Source organism: Marmota flaviventris, chromosome 15, assembly GCF_047511675.1.
Source record: "Marmota flaviventris isolate mMarFla1 chromosome 15, mMarFla1.hap1, whole genome shotgun sequence".
Lineage (NCBI taxonomy): Eukaryota > Metazoa > Chordata > Mammalia > Rodentia > Sciuridae > Marmota > Marmota flaviventris.
In genome coordinates, this window is record NC_092512.1 from 17,888,042 (window position 1) to 17,912,583 (window position 24,542).

The 24,542-nt window shown below is 34.0% G+C and overlaps 1 protein-coding gene across 1 annotated transcript; it reads left to right on the forward strand.

The window, feature by feature from the left end:
- Nucleotides 1–1,967: 1,967 nt before the first annotated feature.
- On the forward strand, nucleotides 1,968–21,838 carry LOC114102723 (solute carrier family 22 member 22-like). Its single transcript, XM_027948229.2, has 10 exons — nucleotides 1,968–2,369; nucleotides 6,131–6,234; nucleotides 8,801–8,955; nucleotides 9,055–9,223; nucleotides 10,091–10,214; nucleotides 11,874–11,989; nucleotides 14,001–14,215; nucleotides 17,549–17,657; nucleotides 20,300–20,503; nucleotides 21,769–21,838. Exons 1-10 carry the CDS (start codon nucleotides 1,968–1,970, stop codon nucleotides 21,836–21,838), a joined length of 1,668 nt encoding a protein of 555 aa, XP_027804030.2.
- Nucleotides 21,839–24,542: the final 2,704 nt, after the last annotated feature.

The window sequence follows — 24,542 nt, forward strand, 5'->3', positions numbered from 1 at the left end:
TTGACAGCCTTTTAGGACTATCCCCTTAGTCCCAGTACATGATTTTCAAGGTTCTTCTCAGCCAGGATCCTGTTAAAGGTGGCCCTTGGCAGTGCTGTTAGGCTTCTCTCAGCCGAGTAGCTTCAAACCTGATGACTTCTTCTTGAGAGTCCTCTCCTCCTACCTCATCACCAGACAACCCTCTGCAACTCTGCAACGAAGGTTTATAAAGATAACTCCCCTGAACAGGTGAACTAATTAGGCTCTCACTCTTCAGGGAACACTTTTGTTTCAGACATCAAATCAGAGCATGTATGTGTGTTTTTGTTTGCAAAATATGACTTTCTGTCATATGTATTTGCTTATCATTTGTTCCAGAGCAGGCAAGAGTAAATATTTTTCATCAAAATTATTTCCTGAGTAGTATTTCCTGCTTAGTAGTTCCATATCTTGACTATTTGGACTCATTCTGCAATGAACGTGGGAGAACAGGTATCTCTTTGACTTGCTATTTCATTTCCTTTGGATTTATTCTCAGGAGTGGGACTGCTGGATTGTATGGTGGTTCTATTTGTACCCTTTTGAGGAAACTCCGTATTATTTTTTTTAGTAACTTTAGTACTTTGAATGCCTGTCAACAGTGTTTGAGGGCTCTTCACCAATACTTTTGTCTTTTTATCAATAACCACCTTAAGAGGTGTGAAGTGATATACCAAATAGTTTTCATTTTAATTTCTCTGATGATTGGCAATATTAAACATTCTAAAATATACCTGTATGTATAAGTAAAGAATATGATACACACACACACACAAGTATTATTCTTCAATACAATACAAATACAATAATTTAATATTATTATTGTATTTGATAATTCAAATTAAACTAAAGGACATTATTCTATTTGAAATAAACCAGACATGGAAAGGTAAATACTGTATGATGTGACTTATATTTTCAAACTGTTTTAGTCAGCTTTTTTACTGTTGTGACTAAGAGACCTTAGAAGAGGAAAAGTTTATTTGGGGGCACATGGTTTCAGAGGTCTCAGTTGTTGGACAGCCAGCTTCATTCTTTGGGGCTTGAGGTAAGGCAGATCATCATGGCAGAAGAGTGTGGTGGATGGAAGGAACTCACCTGGTAATAAACAGCAGAAAGAGATTTCAGATATAGATACAAAATATATACCCCCAAAGCATGCCCCCAATAACTTCCTCCAGCCACACCCTACCTGTCATCAGTTATCACTCAATTAATCTCTACAAAAGGATTAATTCACTAATTGGGTTAAGATTTTTATAACCCAATCATCCCACCTGTGAATGTTCTTGTGTTGCCTCACACGTGAGCTTTTTAGGGTTACCACATACCTAAACCATAACAAACTAAAAATGTTGAACTTATTGAACCAAAATGGAGAATAGAGTTCACCAAGTGCTGGGGTGTGGTGGGTAAATGGGAAGATATTGGTTAAAGGATACAAATGCAGTTTTAAGGTGAACAAATTCTGGGAATTTGAGGCTAGGCATTATATGCTGATGGATGTGTTAATTAATTTGGCCATGATAGTTGTTATGCAATCATTACATTGTGTACCCTGAATTTGTACAATCTTTGCCAATTAATATCTTTATGTCCTGAGAGCTGTGCAGAATTCAATTCATTGTATTGTATGTTAACTATAATTTCTAAAAATGGTATAAATTCAACGGAATTGCCCATTTAGGGGAATTTCTTCTTTGGAATCTCTGTCATTATGAAATAGAACATGTTGTTCTCAGTGCAGTGAAAATAGTACACCTTGTTTATGAAACTTTTTTAAGGAGATAGGGAAAATAATCTTGTTGTTTGAAAATTAATTTGTGAATGCTTCAATTTTCTAATTTAGGGAAACATTCTCTTAATCATTTAACTCAAGATTTTTTAAAATTATCATTTCTAACCTGAAAAATCTATTATTCTTCAGCTAATATTCACAGGTTTAAAACATGGACTTTGAAGAACTTCTACAACATGTAGGCGACAATGGGAAGTTTCAGGTTTTGACAATTATCTTTTTCATGCTTTCAAGTATCCTGACAAATCCTCATGATTACATTGAGAACTTTACAGCAGCCATGCCCGCTCACCACTGCCATGTCCACCTCCTGGGCAATCCCAAATTTGAAGCCAATGTCACCATAAACCTGACAGCCGAAGCTCTTCTGAGGGTCTCCATCCCTGTGGGCCCAAACCAGAAGCCTGACCAATGTCATCGCTTTCGCCAGACCCAGTGGCAACTCTTAGATCCCAATGTGTCAGCTGTCAATTATACTGATCCTGAGACAGAGCCATGCCTGGATGGGTGGATATATGACCAAAGTGTTTTCACCTCTACCATCGTTATGGAGGTAATACATTAATAGGAGGTGATAGGGAGTGAATTGAGTGTGGAGGAATGACAGTTTTCAATTTGCATAAATTATCCAAAGATAGGAAAGGGGATGAGAAGCTTACACAAAGAGGTGTGCATGTGCGCATGCGCATGTGCATGTTCATATACACATGTGTATTTTCCCCAGACAGATGTGGTTTCAAAGTCAAGCGCAGTAGTATTATGCCTTTGATATATGCCTTATTGATATCCATTTTTATATTTCTAAAAGCAACATGGACCACCATTTTCGTATATTTAAAAGAGTGAATCTCAGAACTCAGATGGTCTAGGTAAAAATCTGAAATCTGTCACAGCTGTTTTCTGTCTTATTTTACTAATGTTTAATAGAAGATGATTTTACCGCTTATTTTTTATTTTATTTTTTTAGAGAAATCCCAAGTTATTAGTGTTATCTTAGCATAATTATTAAAACACAATTTCCCACATAATATGTTGACTATTTCACACTAGGAAGGATGATAGGAACAATATGTATAAAATACTTGAAGCCAGGCACGGTAGCACACACCTATAACCCTTCCAGCTCTGTCCGGAGGCTGAGGCAGGAGGATCCGAAGTTCAAAAGCGAGGTGCAAAGCAACTCAGTGAGATCTTCTCTCTAAATAAAATACAAAATAGGGCTGGTTGAGTGCCCCTGAGTTCAATCCCTGGTACCCTGCTCCTCTCCCAAAATATTTGAAATCTGGTGCATAGACAACTTCAACAAATTTAACTCTTAGTGTTCTAAATTGTTGTTTTATATATTTGAAATGGGCATCTGAAACATGACAAATACTGTACATTATATGCAAAGTATAACCAAAGCCCTCTTCAATGAAAGCAGAAATGAGAGAATATATGTTAAGAGAGGCTGTGTTCCTCTGCTATCATCACATACCTGATTAACGATACATAAGGAAACCATTCATTTCTGGATCACTTCAAGCCTTGGCTTATTTCACCTACATACTAAGGTCCTTCTAGTGTAAACTCAATTATTATTAAATGTTAACTCAGAAAAATGGGAAGTTCCTAATGAGTTGAGTAGAAATGTTTAGTTAGGTACTTTGCAATTAAAGGAAATGTACTGAATTCATAACCCATTTTATCAGAAGAATAGTACTCTGTATGACTGGGGAACTTAATGAAAATTAGGAATACAAACTTCAGATATTTGTGCTTTGTTCATCTGGTTTTCATGGTCATCTACTATTCTTGGTCTGGCTTCTCCTTTAGATATTGAGATGCTGAATTAAGGATAAGTCTCAAGTCTTAACTTAAACAATCTTGTATATTTTATACACTTTGAAACTATCAATTAGTAGGATAGCCATATATTTGACATATTCTATTAAAATGTTTACTCCCATAATGTTTTTAAATAACAATTTTAAAATAAAACCATCTTCTTCTTTATGTTAATATGTTTTTTATAAAAGTTTTGCATTGATTTATAGAAAGCTTAAAAATGTTATGTTCTGGTAGACAATTATCATGGATAGAATAACTGCAGGTTTGGTATTCATCCATCAACATATTCTATATTAGCTTTATATTCTTATGTAATATTATATTCACTTCAAAAATTTAGCTTGATGTTGTTTCCCATAATTAGTTTAATATTTCAGTAGAAAATGAACAAATAATGTCTCAATATAACTCCTGTAAGAAATTTATTCTGTAAAGAGTAAAGAGATGAACTGTTGAGAAAGGTCAGTTATCCAAGGTTACAGAGTGAACCAGGGGACTGTGGTTCCAGTACTTTCTATACCCCTGTTCTGTGCTTAGGTTTACTCACTTCTAATAAGGTATGAGTTTGCATTTAATGAAGGCCTGAAGATCCTGGTTTAACCTTGGGGTATTATTGATTAACTTAACAAACATTAAGTATTCCGGTGTGACAGGACTTTTACACTGTTTTAAGTATCAACAGGCTAATGGGTCCTTCTACCCAATGCAGCATTCCATGTAACTTTGCTTCAAGATCCTTCATCTTATGGCCTCTTATTATATTCTAATTTTATGTAATTTCCACTCCTTATCACACTGCCTTTTGCTTACAGGAGACTTTATTGCCTACTACACAACTTCACCACCAATGTTGTGGTCTTTCCTTCCAACTTTATATCTATTTGGCATGTATCCTCCTCTAAAAAACCCTCTCAATTTAGCTCCATGTATGCCTAACTCAGGTCTCTGTTTAAAGATTTTTCCTTCTTAGGGACATCTGTTGGTCTCTGACAAATCCTTTTTTGTGTTACACATTCTTTTCCAGCAGTTACCACATTTTGTGTCATTGTAGAATTTTCATGGTATGTTCAATTAAGTTGTAGCATCTGGAAATTACTATTATTTTACTCAGTTTGCCTAGCTTTGAGTTTCCATTTTTAAGCATAGGATCTGTAATATTCTATGACATAATCGCCTTTTTTTGCAATTCAGTTACTTTCATGTTTTTATTTTTCTTCCTTATTGATATGTTCTCAGTGAATAACATAAATTCATCTTTTTAAGCTTTTCTTTTAGTTCACTCATAAGACAAATTGGTTCAAGGAGTCCTGTGCAACACCAAGACCTTAGAGATGGAGAGTGTGCAAAGCTATACCACCGCCCACATTGTGGGTGCTTCTGATTCTTGCTCTTTTTTGAGCAAGGTGTATCAACCCACATGGTTTCATCACTGGAGACACCTACACTGTCACTACAACATACTAGTTTTGAAGACATCTTTTATTTGGTTTCATTCCATTTTTTTCTATCCTTGAAGACTTTTGATTCCCTTGACTTCTCCGTCAATATATCATATTTATGCATATTCCATATAACTTTTATAGATTCTTCTTGTTGCTCTAGGATCTCATGACAGTCACAAAAGCTTTTCTGAACTTATCAATACCTGTCCTGCTATGATACAATGCCCCAGCATGGCATCGTCTGTAAAAGAGTTTTTAAAGAAACTTTATGTCTCTGTGAGATGTACTCCTCTGAAGTTGTTGTCATAGGCTTCTATTGCATCCTCCACTGAGCGTGGAAAAAGTTGGATGTGTGGATGGATGGAAGAGATTGTAGAAGACTTGTTGGAAATGCAGTTGGTCTAAACTTTCTTCATCTCTTGTGCTCTTCCCCATTAATCTTTCTATTTCTCTTGCCCTCCAGCTCATTAGTTGGTTGGCTGGTTGGTTTCTAATTGTGCAAAGTAGAAAAGTCACGCTTGAATCATCTTCTCTTTATAACCTTAACCTGACTATGCATTCTGCTAGAAAGAAAACTCATTTTCTTCCTGGTTGTATAAATAAAAATAATTTTATATTAAATATGGCTTTTGTTTTGCAGTCAAAATACTCAAATCCAATAGCTAAGAATTCAAAGGAGAAAACTGTTGCTACTTTCTAGATGGTGAGGGAAAGCTAACTTGTATTATGATTTAAAAGGATCATGAACTTAGCTTTCATTGAAAATTGTTATATTGATACACTTCTCTTGTATATATTACCTTCCTCTTTTGCCACCAAGATTTAAACTTTATTGTAATACAAGTATTGTCTACAGTATTGAGTAATTATAGGTTCCAGATTCTAGTCTACAGTCTAGAATATAGCTATTGTCAATATTAAAGTAACTTTTATAATTTTTCAAAAAAACCAACCAATTTACTCAGTAGTTGTGTTTATGCCATCCTCTTGACTGCCATTTTTAATTATTTACGTATTCCATTTTCTATCCAATCTTTTCCAGTGGGACTTGGTGTGTGATTATAAGTCATTCAAATACTTTGCACAAGCCATCGCCCTGTCAGGGCACTTGGTGGGCTCTGCTCTAAGTGGCCTCATTTCTGACAGGTGAGATTTCTCTTCTGAATAAGGTTCATTTTGAAAACCCAAATATGCATTTGAAAAGACTATGTACACATTTCTATTAATAATTATATACATTAAAATAATCTAAGTATGCAAAAAATGGAAACCAAATGATAGATGGATATGTCTCAAGGAATATAAATGTTGAAAGACTGAAGTCCCTGGCACAGGCCAATAGGAGTGGAGCTTGAATTGTCCATAAAGAATCGAAAGTTCCCAGGATGGAGGTAGGTGTAAACAAACAAAAACAGGGAGGCAAAAATGTTTAAGAAATGTAGAATAACAAGTATGATTGACAAATAAAGCTTGAAAAAGGTAACCTTGAGAGATAAAGTTAAGAAGCTGTTTTTTTTTTTTTTTTTTTTTTTTGTGAGCACTGAATCTTTGTTTTCTCCTTTAATTTGGAAGTGAGGACAACCAGAAACATTTGATAACTCAAAACACTGATTGCATGCATGTTGTATTTTTTAATATGTCTAGTGTTCTTAATGTAGTGATATAGGGAGATTCATTTGTGGGTAGACTTTAATAAATTTTATGAAAAGAAGGAAAATTTTTACTACTTTGATGATTGGTCAGAAAACCATGGATAAAATTTCTAGAAACAGACTAGAGAGAAAAGGGTAAGGGAGGGATCCAGATTAATAATAAGGCAGATTTAAAACAAAAGATTAAGAATATTAATCTTAATAAGGAAGAAAATAATCCAGTTAATTCTCAAAAATATCTATCAAAGGTGAGAATTAGAATATAGAGAGGCATTAAAACTTGGAGGGTACTTACTTTGATGGAAACAGGACCAGAAATGGACAAATTATCTAATCTGAGTTCTAGTATATCTGAAATAAACAAATATGCAAATCAATAACAACCTTTACAGATACTGATATTATAAAGAAGGTGGATAAAATGTATGATCTATAAACTATCAACTGCACATTGGGTAAATGTTGTAATATAAATTCAAAAGAACTAGAATTTACTGTAAAGCATGAAAGAAGCCCACACTGTTTCCATATACTTTTGATATTTATCACTCTTGTCTATAAAATGGAAATGATAAATTCTAAATATTAGCTTTCTTATTCTTTCCATGAGTTACATGGGTAGCACTTCTAAAGAACTTACAGTGGAGATTGCACTTATAGTTCTCCAAAGAAAATATATCACTCTTGCTTTTATCAATTATGAAGAGAACAGGATAAATTTACTTTGGGGGATTGAGATGAGAAGAGATCATAACTGAAAAGATTGACTTGCCTCTATGGTAAAGTGTTCTGCTGCTCTATGGACAGATATAGTAAAATGTTATCTCACTAAGGGATAAAGATTTAAAATAATTTTTTTATTGTAGGGCTGGGGAGGTAGCTCAGTGGTAGAGGGCTGGCCTAGCACGCACTGGATCTTGGATTTAATTTCTGCCACCATATGCACAAAGAAAATCATAATAAAGTTTTTATTTTGTGAACTTTTTATCACAATTTATTAAATTCCTTTGTGAGTCATACTTTGGAAACAATCATTATTTTTTAAAGAGTACTAAACAGTCTTTTCTCCCAAAGTTGGTTTGCTGATTTTTGAGCAAAGAACTAGAAAAGATAGTTACCTGAAATTGTGTGCCTTGTTTTAAAAATATATGTAAAGCATGTTTGAAAGGCAGCATCTACACAGCTTACGGAGACACTCATAGAACTAAAGCTTTTTAGGCACAGATCAATGTGGATTGATATTTTAAATCCAGTGCTCATTCTATAACAGTGAGTAGAACAGAATGTCAGTCATATGGTACCATTTGCACCTTTATACCTTTTCTGTCTTTTGGCGGGGGGGGGTGGGTTTGTGTGCTGGGGATTGAACTCGGGGGCTCTTGGCCACTGAGCCATATTCCCAGCCCTGTTTTATATTTTATTTAGAGACAGGGTCTCACTTAATTGCTCAGTGCCTCACTTTTGCTAAGGCTGGCTTTGAACTTACGATCCTCCTGCCTCAGCATCTGGAGCTGCTGAGATTACAGATGTGAACCACTGAGCATGGCACCTTTTTTTGTCTTAAAAAAAAAAATCACTCTAATTATTTTGGTAAATGTATTGTGTGTAAATTCTGCTGTATTAATGGCATACAATTAGTGATTTGAACTCTAATATTTAAGTAATACACTTCTTTCTATCATCAACAGTTGAAAAAAATGAGTAAAATTATTGGTATACATAACCAAGAAATGATAGAAGTCAAGACAGACTTGAATTCAATTATTATGATTACTACTACCATTTGTGTATACCCAGTATTTGCAGATTTGCACAATTATTTTAATACATTATTGTGTAAATTCTGTTGTATTAATGGCATGCAATTAGTGACTTGACTCTAATATTCAAGTAAAAAATAAATCTCAGTTTACTGGTCATTTCTAGAGTGACCATTATGGGGGTGACACTATGGTTGTAGTTACTTAGAAAACTAGAAACTCAGTTTTGGACGTTCTTTAGGAATGCCCTGATGACATGTAACCACTTGCTAGATTCTTCACTAACTACTGCTACTCTAGGTTTGGACGGAAGCCACTGCTGGTCTCTTGTTGCCTGGCCTATGGAATCCTGAGCACCTGCTGTGCCTTCGCTCCGGTCTTCACCATTTACTGTATTCTGAGATTCATGTCATCTGTCTGCCTGAGTGCAGTTCTAAGCAACACTTGCGTATTTCGTAAGTTGGCCTTGATTTGTGCACATGTGCTATGACAGTTTTTCAGTCATCTTTCCCAAATGGTTTTAGATATCTTCTTTTGCTTTTTCTTTCCTTTAGTTTTTGAAGGAAACTCATCAAAATGGCAACTAGTGGCTACCGTGCTTTTCTCATTATCTGGGAGTATTGGCCAGGCATCATTTGCAGGCGTGGCTTACCTTTTCCGGGATTGGCACATGCTCCAGTTGGTCATTGCCTTGCCCTATCTCATTCTTTCTCTCTTTTCCTGGTACGTGAACTTTGATGAATACAGAGCCATTTGCTTAAGTGATTACGACACATAAAAGTTTATCTCTACTGAGGGATATATTGCCATTCATTGCTCTCAGGGCCATTTTTAGGTGTAATACCCCAAAAAACTATTTAAAATTAAAAGAGAAAACTCAATTATAAAAGAATGGACCCTTTAGTAAATTTATAATAAAATTAGGTGAGCTTGTGGCTTAAAATTTTTGCTTCCTCTATCCTGTTTTTGCTTGGTTGCTGAGATCCTTCCCAGATCAGCCCACAGCAAAACATGGCTACATGAGAGACTGTGGCAGGGTGGGAAGACAGATCCTTTTCTGGTTTATGTTTAGGGGAGAAATAACATGGTCTTTTGTTTCCCAAGCACTTATTTTTGTGTTCATAAATTTTAATTAATCTTCTCAGAGATAAAATACTAGAGATCAATTAGTATATGATAATATAAAATTTTGATAACATTCAAAACTTCTAAGAACTTCAGAAGGTTCACACTGAAAAATTGAGAAACTCAGAGTCGCACATGGAAGGGGCAGTAATTTCTGAAGTAAAAATGTGAAACAGAGAAAGAAAAGAACATTTATATTTTGAATCAAGGAATCTTTACAGCTTACTCATAAACCAACCAACCAAACAAACAAACAAAAATGCAAACATTCTTCTTCCTGTTGCTGCTGTATAGAGTGGCTGGAAACAGGGTTGAAGTGTAGGTAGGGAGTTAATTAACCCCACAGTTAACCCTTTCTAAACAATGTTCTGGAAAGATTAGCACTGTCCATGAATGAACAAGCATCTCTGTGGACTGGAATGTGACATCACCCTGCAGAAACTCCACCTGTCTCCTTTTAAACAGTGGGATCTCAGAGTCAGTCCGCTGGCTCATGGCAACCGGAAAAACAGAACAAGCATTAAAAGAGCTCCAGAGAATTGCTCGTATTAATGGAAAGAAAGAGGTGGCAGAAAGTCTGACTTCTGAGGTAAGGGAAACCTGGGTACCACTTCTTTCAATACACTTCTCTCTATCATCAACAGATGAAACAAAAATGAGTACAATTATAGGTATACATAGCCAAGAAATGACAGAAGTCAGGACAGACTTGAATTCAATTATTATTATTACTACTACCCTTTGTGTATACCCAGTATTTGTGGATTTGCACAATTATTTTTATATTATACTGGGAATTTAAAAAGAATTGACTGGAGGCAGGTGCACAGGTATTTCACAAGTATTCATCATACTAGATATTGAAGTAAATGAAGAGTCACAGTTGTATCCATATTCTTTCTTTCTGATTCTCTGTAATAACATCTATTCTTATCATTCTCTGACAGGACATTCCCTGCTCATGGGTTGCTCTAAAACATATTAAAATTGCTGTTTTTTTGATATCTTCAAGAGGAAGTAATATTTGAATTATCCAGGTCTCTCATGTACCTGAAGTGATTTAGGTCCCTTTAAAAGATATTGAATGAAATCTCAGCAAATTGATTCCAAAAACAGTATTTTAATTATTTACAGTTTATAGCTATCAACAATATTTTCTAGATGGAAAAGTCTAATCCAATAAAGCACATCATGGGTGTTTTGTTTTTTTAGTGTTGTCTCCTCTCCCGTCTGCAATAAGTTAGGCTCTTATATGCATCTAATGAGTTTTGGTTCTCGTGATAGATTTATGTGAATGGTTGATCAATTATAATCATTCTCCCCGTTTAGGAAAAGAAAACCACCAAGAGGATTAATAGGTTCCTGGGGGTAAATACAATGTATAACATTTGAATGGGAAACTGATCCAATATGATGTATTAGACATATAAGACTTCAAATATGCTTGAGAGATGATGGCTGAGACCACAGGGAGAGTAGATAAAAAGCCAGATATGAATATCCCAGTTCTTGATTACACTGTAATGTTTTAAATTTTAAAAGGGATAAATATAATTACTTAACTAAAAATGTTTATAAAGTTTGAATCTATAAAACTGGTCTATTGCTATATATTTCTTGAATATATAAAATCAAATTATTGTACAAATAATTATCAAAACTAAAATATATCAAAATCTCCAGTAATACAATAAAGAAAGTTAATTGAAATGCTTCAAGTATTTCACCAGGGAGGAGATTCACCACCATGGGACTACAAATGACTTTATGTAATTAATGTAATGGGATTTTCTTAACAAGAATTTAGTGGTGGTTTTATGATAATTGTGGTTCAGTTGTGAACATGATTTAGCTAATTAGAGCTCTTTCAAAAGGGTACATCAATGATCCTAACAAGCAATAAATAATCTCACAATTGTTAGACCCTTCAGAAAAGGTTTTCCACAACATTTTGTATCACTTGGAGAGAAGTTTTATAAAATATATAAGTGATATGATTTTAAATGTTCATTTAAATATTGTTTTTTTTTCAGTGATTTAAATCACCTTATTGATTGTTAGGTGCTTTAAATTTCATGCATGCCAATGTGGTTTTATAAGATAATCATTGTTTCTTTGATTCCACAATAGAGTGTTGACAGCTCCAGGGAGCAGAAGGAACAATTTTGGAAATAAAAGAACTTTTTCCTGACTCTAAATATCTTGCTTTTGTGTGTGTGTGTGTGTGTGTGTGTGTATGTGTGTGAAGATTTTGATATCCAAAATGAAGGAAGAATTGAATACCAAGAGAGAATCTTTCAGAATGAAAGAGATCATGTGTAAACCTGCAGTATTCAAGACAGTGCTTTTTACGTCCGTTTTAGCGTAAGTGGTTTGCTTTTTCATCTTTGAACACACATTCACAATTTGAGAATCATGCTGAGCAATTTGGGGAATGCCTGCTTTAAGGGTGCAAATCCTCCACCCTTTTAATCAAAATAACAGAAAAAGAAATGCAAAGAGGATTAGGAAATGATAAAGAAACCTATATGATGTCAAGTTTTGGAAATGGGCCTATGGAATAGTTATGATTTATAGAAACTGGAGAAATAGAAAGATCAAAATGAAAAGGCAAATGAGACCCCAACAAAGTTCTATTAAATGAGAGGAAAGAGAAAGCTGGTTTTCAGATGAATTGATCCATCTTATTTTACTACAAAACACCATAGTCCTAAGGTTAATAACATAATATTTTGAATTATATAGATACAAATTCCATATCAAGTTTTGCCAAAGGCTAATTTGGAATCCTATCCCGCTTGGTTTTCAATTGTTTTAAATGTACACTTTTTAAAAATACATTGTATAGTTACATGAGAAAACCTGGATAAAGTGATGCACTGGAAGTGATTGATACATTTTACAAAAATCAATAAAGGATAAAATTGATAGCTTGATCATTTGATATGTATGATTAGCCCAAATCTGAAGATGAGCAAAATGAGAGCAAGAGAAGTTACATGTCTTCCCCAAAGACACATTGACTGTTATTGTGAACGCTTATGCTGAATCTGGCAGCTCACAGACTGAGCCCATGACTTAAAATATGGGGACCATCACTAAAAAGGGCTATGTGTTTCCCAACACTTATTATAAACATACAAATAAGTATGAACAAATACCCCTGTGTGGCTATTTGAGATCTTCTAGTATCTGAATAAAGTAAACAGGTCAGAATGGCCTGGATCAACATGATATTATTCAAAATATAAACTGAAATGTTAAAATTATTCTAAAGTTTTAAAACAATTTACCATCATTTTCTAGTGCTGTTTAAAAATAATTATGGTCTCCTAAAAACTATAGGCAATTGGAGAGAGAGTTACATCTTATCTTTGTAGTAGGTATTTTAAGAATTGACAAAAAGTATATATTAGATTAAAAAAATTACAACAGATATTTTTAAAAATTATCTTTTTGTCCTCATGTTCTGGGAAATAACTCCTCTCTCATTTTCTTGGTTGTTCATTTAGATGTATGGATGCATACTAGGTACAAGTCAATGTGTTAAGACTCAAATAATGAATCTATTTCTTACCTAGGGAAACTGTATAAATGAATTTAGAAAATCAAACTCTGAAAATATTATGATCATAAAATTCATATTCTTATAGAATATAAATTTAGTATGAAGCATGAGGTTATGTAGATATTCATGTATAGACATTGCTTATGTCTATTATTCTACTCTACTGATTTAATAAACTGTAGTGATTTGACATTTTTTGCTCTTATTGATAAGTTATATGTAATAGTTGGGTTCATTTTGACATATATGCATGGAATTTAATTTACTGCAATTTAACTAGTAATTTCAAATAAAAAGTTACTAATATTTTCTTCCTAATTACAGAAAATTGATTTTTATGTCAGTTCTTTTCAAATTACAAAGATATTGTAAGTCAACATTATTTTTTAAGAGATGCAAAAATCTAGACGAACATAATGATCTATGAAATTATGAAATAAATCATCTTTTCTTTCTCTTTGTGACTAAATTATTTTCAGTTTTCATTTTGGATCTTGGAATACTCCTATCCAGATCTTAGACCAAATGCATTTTATTTTTGATAAATTGAGTTATTTAACCCCTAGCTCAATTCATTGAGACTTTGTTTCAGTGATCATTTTTTTTCAAGTTTTACTAAATAAATTCCATTGCCTTATAAATCTTTCCATTTCATTGCATACTTGGAATATTTTGATTTTAATCATTTGTGAAGGAAATACATATTTCAAACACACATGTGCTTCCATACACACACACACACACACACACACACACAAGGATGTTTATTTCTGAGTATATTGAATACCTCTCTGCTTTCTCTCACAGGTTTTCAACAACATTCAGCTTCTATGGTCTCCTGCTGGATATTGAGAATTTGGGGAAAAACATATTCCTGACCCAGTTTTTACTAGGCATAACAGACTTGCCCAGCAAATTTCTTTCCTATTTTATATTAAAGTATGTCAACCGTCGCCCTTCAAGCGGTTTTTCACTCATTATTCTTGGAATTTCTATTCTGATCCCTATATTTGTGCCTAAAGGTGAGACTTTTCTGTGTTTAGAATCTCATTAGAAATGCAAATCTTTAAACAGGGCCAAATAAAAAACAGAATTCACATTCAACGAATGCCAAGAAGAATGCTGCAGTCTAGTTTCAACATCTAGGTGCTTTGAGGGTCATATATTGCTTAATAAATAGAGGTCCACCTTTATGGTTTCCTTGAACAGGAGCTATTACACCAGCTTTACCAGGCACTAAATATTACTGATAAAATAAAGTCATGCCTGGGAAAACTGAAAGTAGCAATATGTGCTGAGCCCCACAGCATCACGTAATTTGTTCTAATTACAAGTTGTTAGTTCCAAAGTCTCTTTAGATGGCTTCCAAATTTCGTCACTACAGGAAAGTAGGAATTTACCTGATGAAGAAATACAGGAAGAGAATACAGGTACAGGTAGTAGTAGAGAAATACAGAGAGCAGGAAGAGAAAATATGTGCAAAAGGTATTTGGGAGACATCCTGATCATTGCACTATTAGATTATATATTTTGAGGATGTAGGAGATAGGTAATGACTTGGTTCAAGAACATATCACCTGGGGCTGGGGTTGTGGCTCGGTGGTAGAGCACTTGCCTAGCATGTGTGAGGCACTGGTTTTGATCCTCAGCACCACATATAAATAAGCAAAATAAAGGTCCATTGACAACTAAAAAAATGTTTTAAAAAAGAAGAAATATATTTTTAAAAAGAATATATATCACTTATCTTTAGTTAATAATATGCTACTGAAGTTCTTTATCAATCAAAACTGCAGTTTTCTATTTGGACAACGTCAATATGGCTGATTTCAGTGTATTTATAGAAAGAATGTGAAGCTAGAGTCACAGGCCATGGTTAGTCTTATTATATGGGAGGGACTGAAGAAGGGCAGTATCCTTAGGAATAGGAAACAGGGTATGCAGTCAAGACGTATTCTGGAGGAAAAATCCCCAAATCTTGGGAATTCACTGAAAATAAAGAATGAGAAAAAAAATCAGTCAGTTAAAATGATTTTCATGTTTCTGACAAAGTTATTTAGTGAAACTGCATTTTAAAAATGCGGGAAGGGGAATAATTTGGCAAAAGTTAAGAAGGCTGTGGGGAATATAGATTTGTGTTCTAAGGATGACACATTTATAAACTTAAGTAAATCCTGAGTATATTGTCTTATTTCTGTTCTTATTGCTATTTCTATACATTGACCTCTATTGACTATCATCCATGAAGAGCAAACTCTCACACCACCACTCCCAGCTCTAATTATTTTGTAACTAGTCCTGCCAATGCCCTCTCTGAAGGGCAGCCTAAGTGTCCGAAATATCTCCGGATTCTGCTGTACTCCTTTTAACTTTTCCTTAGCCAACCTCTTCTTTGTATGAGCATCTTTATAAATATGCTCTATGTAATATATGCTTTATAAACTATTCTCCTGATATAGTCCCTGGTAGCTAGTTTTTTATACTTTAGTTCACACTTTAAAAAACTGTAGGTATGTGTGAATAATTCTCTTTCTCAGACAAGATCTTCCAGATGTCTTTCCACCTTAGCTTCCAAGTCCCTCTTATTATCTGGTCTCTACTTTCATGTCACTTCTTCAAGAAGGCCTTCCTCCCAGCCCAGTTTTAAGTTGAGTGTCTTTCTTGGGCTCCCACATGTTTTGAATGGTCTCACCTTTGACTATCATAGACCATCACCTCTGGACTTTTCTTTGTTTCCTCTACTTGAATATAAACTCCTTTGGGACTGACCCTTTATTCTACTAAATAACATTACCAGAATCTACTGATTTTCTTGCATGCATTGTGAACAAATGACCCAGTTAAGGGTGTGTGTATGTGTACATGTATATAGTCTTGATAAATAGCCAGTTATTGTAGAAGTCATCTGAGTTGAGTCACTACAGATAAGTGGGTGTTTACTTGGTAAAGAAAGACAGAAAGGGTGCACCAGAAAGAGTGTAAGAACACTTCACATGAAGTCCACTCTCTTAACAAATTTTTACGTGCACAATAACTTATTGCAAACTTTGGAAACCACTCTGTTCAGCAGGTCTCTGGGACTTACTTAGCTTGGGTAACTGCAACTTGATAACCATGGAGCAACTTCCTGTGCCCACGTCCCCATTCCCTAGCAGCCATCATTCTGTTTGTACTTGGAAATTTTTGATTCCTAGTATATGAGGAATCAGACAGAACTTGTCTTTCTTTCTTGATTCATTTCACCTTGCATAATGTCTTCTAAGTCCATTCATAATGTCTCAAAAGAAAGAATTTATTTCTTTTGTGTTAAGGCTGAATAACATTTCATTGTATTGTATACCATATATATATTTTTTTTCATTTGTTCGTCTGTATCCAGATATTTGGGCTGTTTCCATATTATGGCTGTTGTAAATAAAGCTGCAATGGACATGGGACTGTAGGTATCTCTTCATTGTTTTCATTTTGATTCTTTTGAATATATCCTCAGATATGAGATTATTGGATCTTGTGATAATTCTATTTTTATTTTTTTATAAAACCTATGTATTATTTTCCATAGCTGCAGTACCATTTTACATTCCTATCAACAGAGCACAGAGGTTCCTTTTTCTCAATATCCTCACCAAAACTTATCTTTTGTGTTTTTAGAATTGCCATCTCAATCAGTAGGCAGGTAATATCTCACTGGGGTTTTGATTGCAGTTTGCTCATGAACAGGAATATTAGTCATGTCTGCATATACCTGTTGATCATTTGCATATCTTCTTTGGAGAAATGTCTATTGAAGTCCTTTGCCCATTTTTAAAATAGGTTACTTAGAATTTCTTTCTTTCTTTTTATTTTTTATTTTTTTGGTAATTCAGTTTTAGGATTTCCTCATGTATTTTGAAAATTACCTCCTTCTCAGTTATATGATTTGATGATATTCTGTTCTGTAGGTTGCCTTCTCACTCTGTTGAATTTTCCTTTGCTGTGCAGAAGTTATTCTTTTTAACATGAGAAGCTTTACCTCATGTTTTCTTCCAGCACTTTTACACTTTCAGGTTTAAGTCTTTAATCCAGTCTAGTTGGTTTTTGCATATAATGTGAGAGAGTATGAGCTTTGCAATTCCTCTCTTTTAAGCTGTCTTACTATCTGTTTCTCTGCTGATTTGTTCAATAAAAGCCAAAATCTTAAGCTTAGAGGGCAGAGGGTACATGAAGGACAAAGTATTCTTCCCCAGTCCTTTAAAACAAAGTATGATTCCAGATAATTGCCTGTTGGTAAATACTTATGAAATATTTGTAAAACAAATGAATGAAAAAGTAAATGTTGATACAACCCAATATTTTCCCCCAAATATTGTTCACAGAGATGTATGTTCTGCGCCTCACTGTTTACCTCTTGGGAAGATCATCTGTTTCTGTCCTTTCATCCATACTTTTAATCTTTTCCAACGAACTCTCAGCCACAGTACTGAGGTAAGAAAAGAAATTGCAAATATTCTATCTTGATAATTTTTGTTGAATACTGATGGAAGCTTCTAGAAGATTTAAATGAGTAAATAAAATTTATTTAAAAAGTTACTTCAGTGAATTTTGAGAATAGTTGACAGACTATGCCTGGCACATGTTTTATCAGATCAAATTATTTTGCAACATTTTCCTAACTCTCTCCACATTACCATGTATCCAAAACTCCTAGCCAAAATACAGTCCATGATTGTCTTCCCACCCTACCCCCTTCAGACTTAGAATAATAACCTACCTGAGCCTATTTCATAACCTCTTTGGTAGCTCAAAGAACATCTTTGTGCAAATTAGAAAAAGGTGCACCTTTCTAAAGTTACTTTTATCTGTAAAAACAAAATATTGTGTAGTAATGAATGGACAAAAGTATAATACTAGAACTCATATTGCACAAAATCATAACTATGGACCTGTGTCTGCCATGAGTAGAAATTCCTGTTCAAGACTGTCTTTACAATACAGGGTCATAGGTATTATGCTTATATGCCAAGCCTAATCCTCAATCCTTGCAGGAAAATACATCCCAAATTATTTCCTTTTCTGGGTGGGGAGGGAAAGCGGGAATTGAACTCAGGGGCGCTTGGCCACTAAGCCACATCCCCTGTCCTATTTTGTATTTTATTTAGAGAAAGTGTCTAATTGAATTGCTTAGAACCTGGCTTTTGCTTAGGCTGGCTTTGAATTTTTAATCTTTCTGCTCAGCCTCCTGAGCTGCTGGGATTACAGGCATGCACCACCATGCCTGGTTTCCTAAATTATTTCTATCTTTAATATAGAAGCTTGAATAATTTTCATAATCTAAGATTTTAAAAATGCAATAGCAGAATTTCAGACAATATGGCAAAGAAAACATGGAAAATAGCTATTTCGATTATTTCTTTGCAAAGTGTATTTTAAAACTTTGCTTGTTCAATTATTTATTTTGCAGTAAATCTTTGGATTAATTTTTCTATTAATGCCACACTATTTCAGTTAACCATGGAAGACTCTTCTATTAAAGTTACCAAATACTACATGCTATTTGAAAACACTTTACTATCAATTACCATTTCATGCTTTTCTATCCATCTTAAAAAAATCATCTGAAGAAATGTGTTCTTCTATATCTTAGGGGATTTTATTTCATACCATGTTTCTCCTTTTTTGTAGAGGACTTCATAAAATTCCTAGCATGATACATACTATCAATCAACAGACAAAATATGTATAAATCAACAAGTATAAATAATTGGGTTTGCTCAAAAAATTAATTTTTGAAGCAGCTTATTTTGGTATGATTTAACATACAAAATTCTGTATATATTTAATGTATTTGACTTTATGAATTTGAGGATAACTATACTTCCATAAAATGATGATCATCATGAAGGCCACAAACATATCCATCACATCCCAAAATTTCCTCCTACCTTTTGTTATCATTATTATGACATCTGGCAAGAAAATGTGACATAAGTATGCAGTGTTTTTAGGTATAGGCACTGTGCTATAGGTATTATACCTACTGAAGTAAGTGTTAGAACTGATTTATCTTGTGTGATTGAAACCTTGTACCCTTTAGGCATTGTCTCATCACCCACCTATGTGTGCTCCTGAGTGATCTGATGTGCTTTTCCCATTTTCTTTATCTTTTCAAGACTCAGTTTCAACCTTTATAAAAGTACATAAAATATGACACATATCAGAATAGAAATTTTTGTGGATATCATAAGAAAATATATGTGAAATGGCTACCCAATTTCTGTAGAGAAATAAGATGTTGATATAACTTGAACTATCAGTTGTTGAAATCACTGAGAAAATTTCTTTATTTTAAAAAATCTTATTTCCGGCAATAAATTGTCCTTTAAAATGATCAATTTGTATAAGAAAAAACTCCACATCAGTCTAATATTATAAAAGAAACCTAATGTTTCTTTCTAGGATTCATATAAAAATTTACAAGGAACATTCACATAGATTATTTAGGTTGGCTAGATTTAGTTGAGAAAGAAAAAAAAGAGAAAGAAAGAAAAAAGAAGGAAAGAAAGAGGAAAAGAAAGGAAGAAATAGAGAAAGAGATGGAAAGAATACTGGGAAACCAATGAAATTGAAATTTCAGACTCCATATTCTTGAATACAAATGAACGCATCAGTAAGTAAATATTTTCTGATTCCTGCTTATAGTAGAATATTGTTGTTCTTTTCTGAAATTCAAATTTGTTATCTTGTGTTTTACCAGGTAACCCCAATTTTGCACTACATAACCTTTGAATTAGTGCATGCTTTCTTCATTTTATAGATGAGGGATCACCAAATCACATATAAGTTGTATTCTGTATAAAACATAGAAATGTACCTTTAAATTCCTTACAGGTGGCTGAAAAAATAAACCAGATATGTCTAAAATGGAAAAAATGCTTTATAAGGGTCAGTTAGCAACAACCAAGTAAATGCACACCAAGCCCATGGCATTGACAGCAGGGAAACCTCACTTTGGCTCTGGGTGGTCTCAGTAAGCTGCACGGAGAAATGGTGTGCATGAGCTAGAATTTGAAGAAAGGGCTGCACTCACAGATTCAAACTTTTCCAGAAAATGTTTTCTCTTTTGGAAGGTCAACGATACAGGGCATTCTCTTTTTCATCGCCAGAACAGCAGCAACATTGTCTGCTTTAGTACTTTCAACGAGGCTGTATTTTGTCCATCTTCCGGCCATCCTCTTTGGGACCTTTCCCATAGTAGCATCAGCATTTGCCTACTTTCTGCCAGAGTCCTTTAATCTTCCACTTATTGAAACCATCAAGGACATGGAGAAAAGGTAAGGTCTATATTTATTATATATGGAGATTATCTAATATTTTTTCATAATTTTAATATTTACAAAGTGCTCTCATAAGCATCAGGACAAGTAATCTTTGATTAAAAATGTATTGTTTCTATACTGCATGTGAGAAAATGGAAGGTTTAACAGGGATAAATAAAACTTCATGGGCAAAGCCCATGAAGTGGGTCAGTGGGAACACTTGACTGAGTCTACATGAACAACTTCATTCCAAAATGAACAATACATTTGGGGGTGAAGATTGATAATGGTATTACCACTTAAATTCATAACATTGAACTCACAAAAATACATAGTTTATTGCTTCTTAGCTCCCCAAATGGAAAACCTCAAGTTTCCAGTCTCAAACTTTGATCTTCCAGATCCAGATATATGGTGAGAAATGTGAATATGCAACAAATGTAAGCAGGATATGAATTCAGCTACAAACTTTGCAAAAATTCATATTTTATCTATCCCTTGCCAATGCAAGTATCTCATATTTTTCCTTAAGATAAAATACATTGCATCTGAAGGCAGTCTATAAGTGGCAAGTATGTGATCAACTTCACATTATCCATGTTTCCAGAAAACTTTATTTCTTGTTCTGTTTAGAATTCTGATAAAAGATACATATATTTCTTTCCCAACCTATGTTTTAACATTTTAAGTCCTTTGGCTAACCCTAGAAGGCTGTTGTAACTTCATCATTGGAAAGAAGTTTGGTTTTGTGTAATTAAAACTAGAAAGAATCACCAAAATGCTCTAAAGCTGGTGTCCCAAGCAGTACTTTAAGGAAACACTGAGATAATGGTTAAAGTTTGCTAAGGGGAGGATTGTCTGTAGCCCAAGTCACTGTAGCAGTCCCTGCTTTCAATCAGGTTTTACATGAAGATGGAATCAGTGATTCATGTTTTGTCATATCTAATTTCATAGAATAGGTGATCTTTATTGAGTGGAAATAATACGCTGAAGATAAAATAGCATAGAATTAGAAATAAAAAGCTCTTGGATTTGGATTCCAAACCTGCTTTTAAGTGGCAAACTGGGTAGATTACATGAGGTCTCAGAGACATGTATTGGTCATCTTTAAAACGATGGTGCTAATTTAGTGCTCCTTGCTCAAAAGGATGTTGAGAAGTAACAACGCATTTGTAAGAGAGGCATAAACTTCACTGCAGTACAAACCAAAATTTGTTTTTTGTTTCCTCCAGATCCATTCTGGCCACTCATCTGTTTTTATTTTGCTTCTTTGATTACAGGTACGAGTTAAGAAACAAGAGCACCCGAAAAAAACAAAGAAAAGTCCTCTTGGCAACCACTGAGTGCTGAAGAGACCAGACATATACACAGAGCGGAAGAGATTCACATATTTTCACATAATCCTAAGCAACATTTTGATTGTTTTCTTTCTTTCTATAACTGTGGCCTTTGATGGACATACATTAACATACTTATTAATTAATAAGTCACAAAAATAACCCTTCAGTGAACAACCCATAATATAGATTTGAAGTTTAAGGCATAAATTAATGTTGATGATCAGGTTCCTCACATTAAAAATGGAAAATAAATTGGTACAATAGAAAGTTTTTCTTAGAATTAAATGGAAAGGGATCTGCTTAAAATTGAACATTGAAGACAAACTGTCTAAGAAAACTTTTGATTTAAAATCCATGTTTTTCATTACATATATATATGTATATGTATATATATGCACACACAGATATGTACACATGCATGTGTATTTATATATAGAAAGACCGTTGAGCATACTAATGAAAAAAACTATAGAAAAATTATTGAATATGATGAATAACATAGTCATTTAGATGCTTCAGATGCTGCTATGAGTAGTTAAAGCATAAGTCTCTTAAAAAGAACATATAATAAGTCCAGAATTTCAGTTTTTAGACACAAAATGAAAATATAATAAAACTGCAGTTGAGCAACATCATAATCATCATAAATTGAGCTCTTCTTCCCATTTTGGTAGTGAACAATGGATAAACAGATCAACTTGGGAGTCACATCAATGAGCAACCCAGATGGACAATCATGGGATGCGTATTCATCTTTCCCATCCAATGTTTCTGAGACTGGGTTGGAAAAAAACATACCAAACCAGATTATAAGGCTTAGGTTTTTCCACATTCCAGAAAGGCCTGGGTATGTTACTTCCTTCCTGAGTTATGGTTGCCAGCCCATGTGGACCATAAACCCTCTTCATAACTTGCCTGAATTAGCTCCACCTGGCTCAAGACAGAAAACAAATAATGAACATGGATATTAGAAGCACAAGTGATGTCAAAGCAAATGTTCTGCTGAGTTCAGGAGGTATAATGAAAGATCAGAGGCTGGTTTTGCCCCTCAAGATGTAGAAAATTTGCAACTATAAACCATTTCCTGTTGTTCACAAGTTCTGAGCAATCAGGCTAGTGATGCCTAATTCCTTTAAACTAATGAAAGAATTTGGGGAAAGAGCATACTATTCTTTTGTTAATATGTGGGGGTAACTCTATTTACAAAATCCATTCTCTAAACATACTATTTTTGAGATTCACTCATATTATTATGTATATTAATAGTTATTTTTAAAAATTGCTATATAGTAATTTATTGTGTGAATATAGCACATTTATTGTGTGAATATAGTACATTTGAATTGTTTCCAGTGTTTAGCTCTTAAGAATAAAGATGACATAAACATAATTGTAAAATTAGTTTTGGTATCTACACATTCTTTTTTCTTGCATATATACTTAGTAATACATTTTTAAAGTTGTAATAAATTTGTTTTGTTTTATTAGAAACTATCAGTTTTTGCAAATGGTTTTAATAAATATACACACAACCTCATAAGATATTGCTGGCAAACTTATTGTGCTTTAGCCAAAGAACAGTACATTAAGATGGAAGAATTGATACTAGGAAAAGTAAGAAGTAGTGTGTCTATAGACTCTCTCAAGGTTTAGTATCAACAGGAGGACTTACGCCAGAAGGTTTCCTTTTGTGTTTTATTATGGTTTGAATGTTTGTCAAACCACAGTAGACCCGTGTTGACCCATGAGTTCTACTCTGTTGAAAATGAACCCAGATGGAAATTGAATTATCATTTTAAAAGTGATAGGACCTTTAATAATGCCACATGGGTGGGATTAATGGCATTATAAAAGGACGAGTTCTGCCTCCTTTTCTTTTTGACATTTTCTATTCTGCCATGTGATGATGCCTCAAGAAAGCCCTCACTAGAGGTTGGCAACTTGATATTGGATTTCTTAGTCTCCGGAATTTTGAGATAATAAATAAATTTCTTTGTGTTCTATGATGGCAGAAGATTAAGACATGGTCCAGTTTCTATGTTTACAAATTACCCAAGGAAAGATTTTGTACACAGTGTCATTACATACAATGTCCTGCTTCTGAACAAGGTTAGGCTCAAAAAAAAAAAAAAAAAAAAGGTGGGGGTGGGGGGAGAGGGTCAGTTGAATTGCTATATTTAACTCTATAGCAACTCAAGTCAAAGTACCATTGGACGGCTGGTCAGATCTGCCCTATCTATGATAGTCTGTCTGACCCAGGGGAGCTACTTTTGGTTATGCTTACAGTAGGGCACTGTCACCTGGATCTTTTATTTGCTAAAATGATGAAATGGTTGAGGACATGAAGAGATTGCACTTTTAGATATTTAAAGGTGATGGTATCACTTTCTGTTATTTCCTCAGTATTTGGTAATTGCTTTCAGTATTTTGATCATGGCATATGTTACAAACTGAATTGTGTCTTCTTTCAACTTATATGTTGAGGTCCTAATTCTCAGTATCTATAATACTACTGGGTTTGGAGACAGGGCCTTTGAGAAGTTAATTGCATTAAAATGAAAGCTGGGATGTAGCTTAGTGGTCGACTATGTGCTTAGCATATACAAGGCTCTGGATTTGATCCCCAGTACCATCAAAAAATAAAAGTTAAAATAAAAATAAATAATTTAAAAAATTGAATTAAAGTGAGAGAAGAACTGAAATTATCCCTATTG

What these genes read in the sequence shown, in the direction of transcription:
- LOC114102723 (XM_027948229.2), top strand. Translation starts at nt 1,968, where the DNA reads ATGGACTTTGAAGAACTTCTACAACATGTAGGCGACAATGGGAAGTTT. An exon ending in CTTTTTACGTCCGTTTTAGC is followed by an intron (nt 11,990 to 14,000) that starts GTAAGTGGTTTG and finishes TTTCTCTCACAG; the next exon opens with GTTTTCAACAACATTCAGCT. An exon ending in CTCTCAGCCACAGTACTGAG is followed by an intron (nt 17,658 to 20,299) that starts GTAAGAAAAGAA and finishes CTCTTTTGGAAG; the next exon opens with GTCAACGATACAGGGCATTC.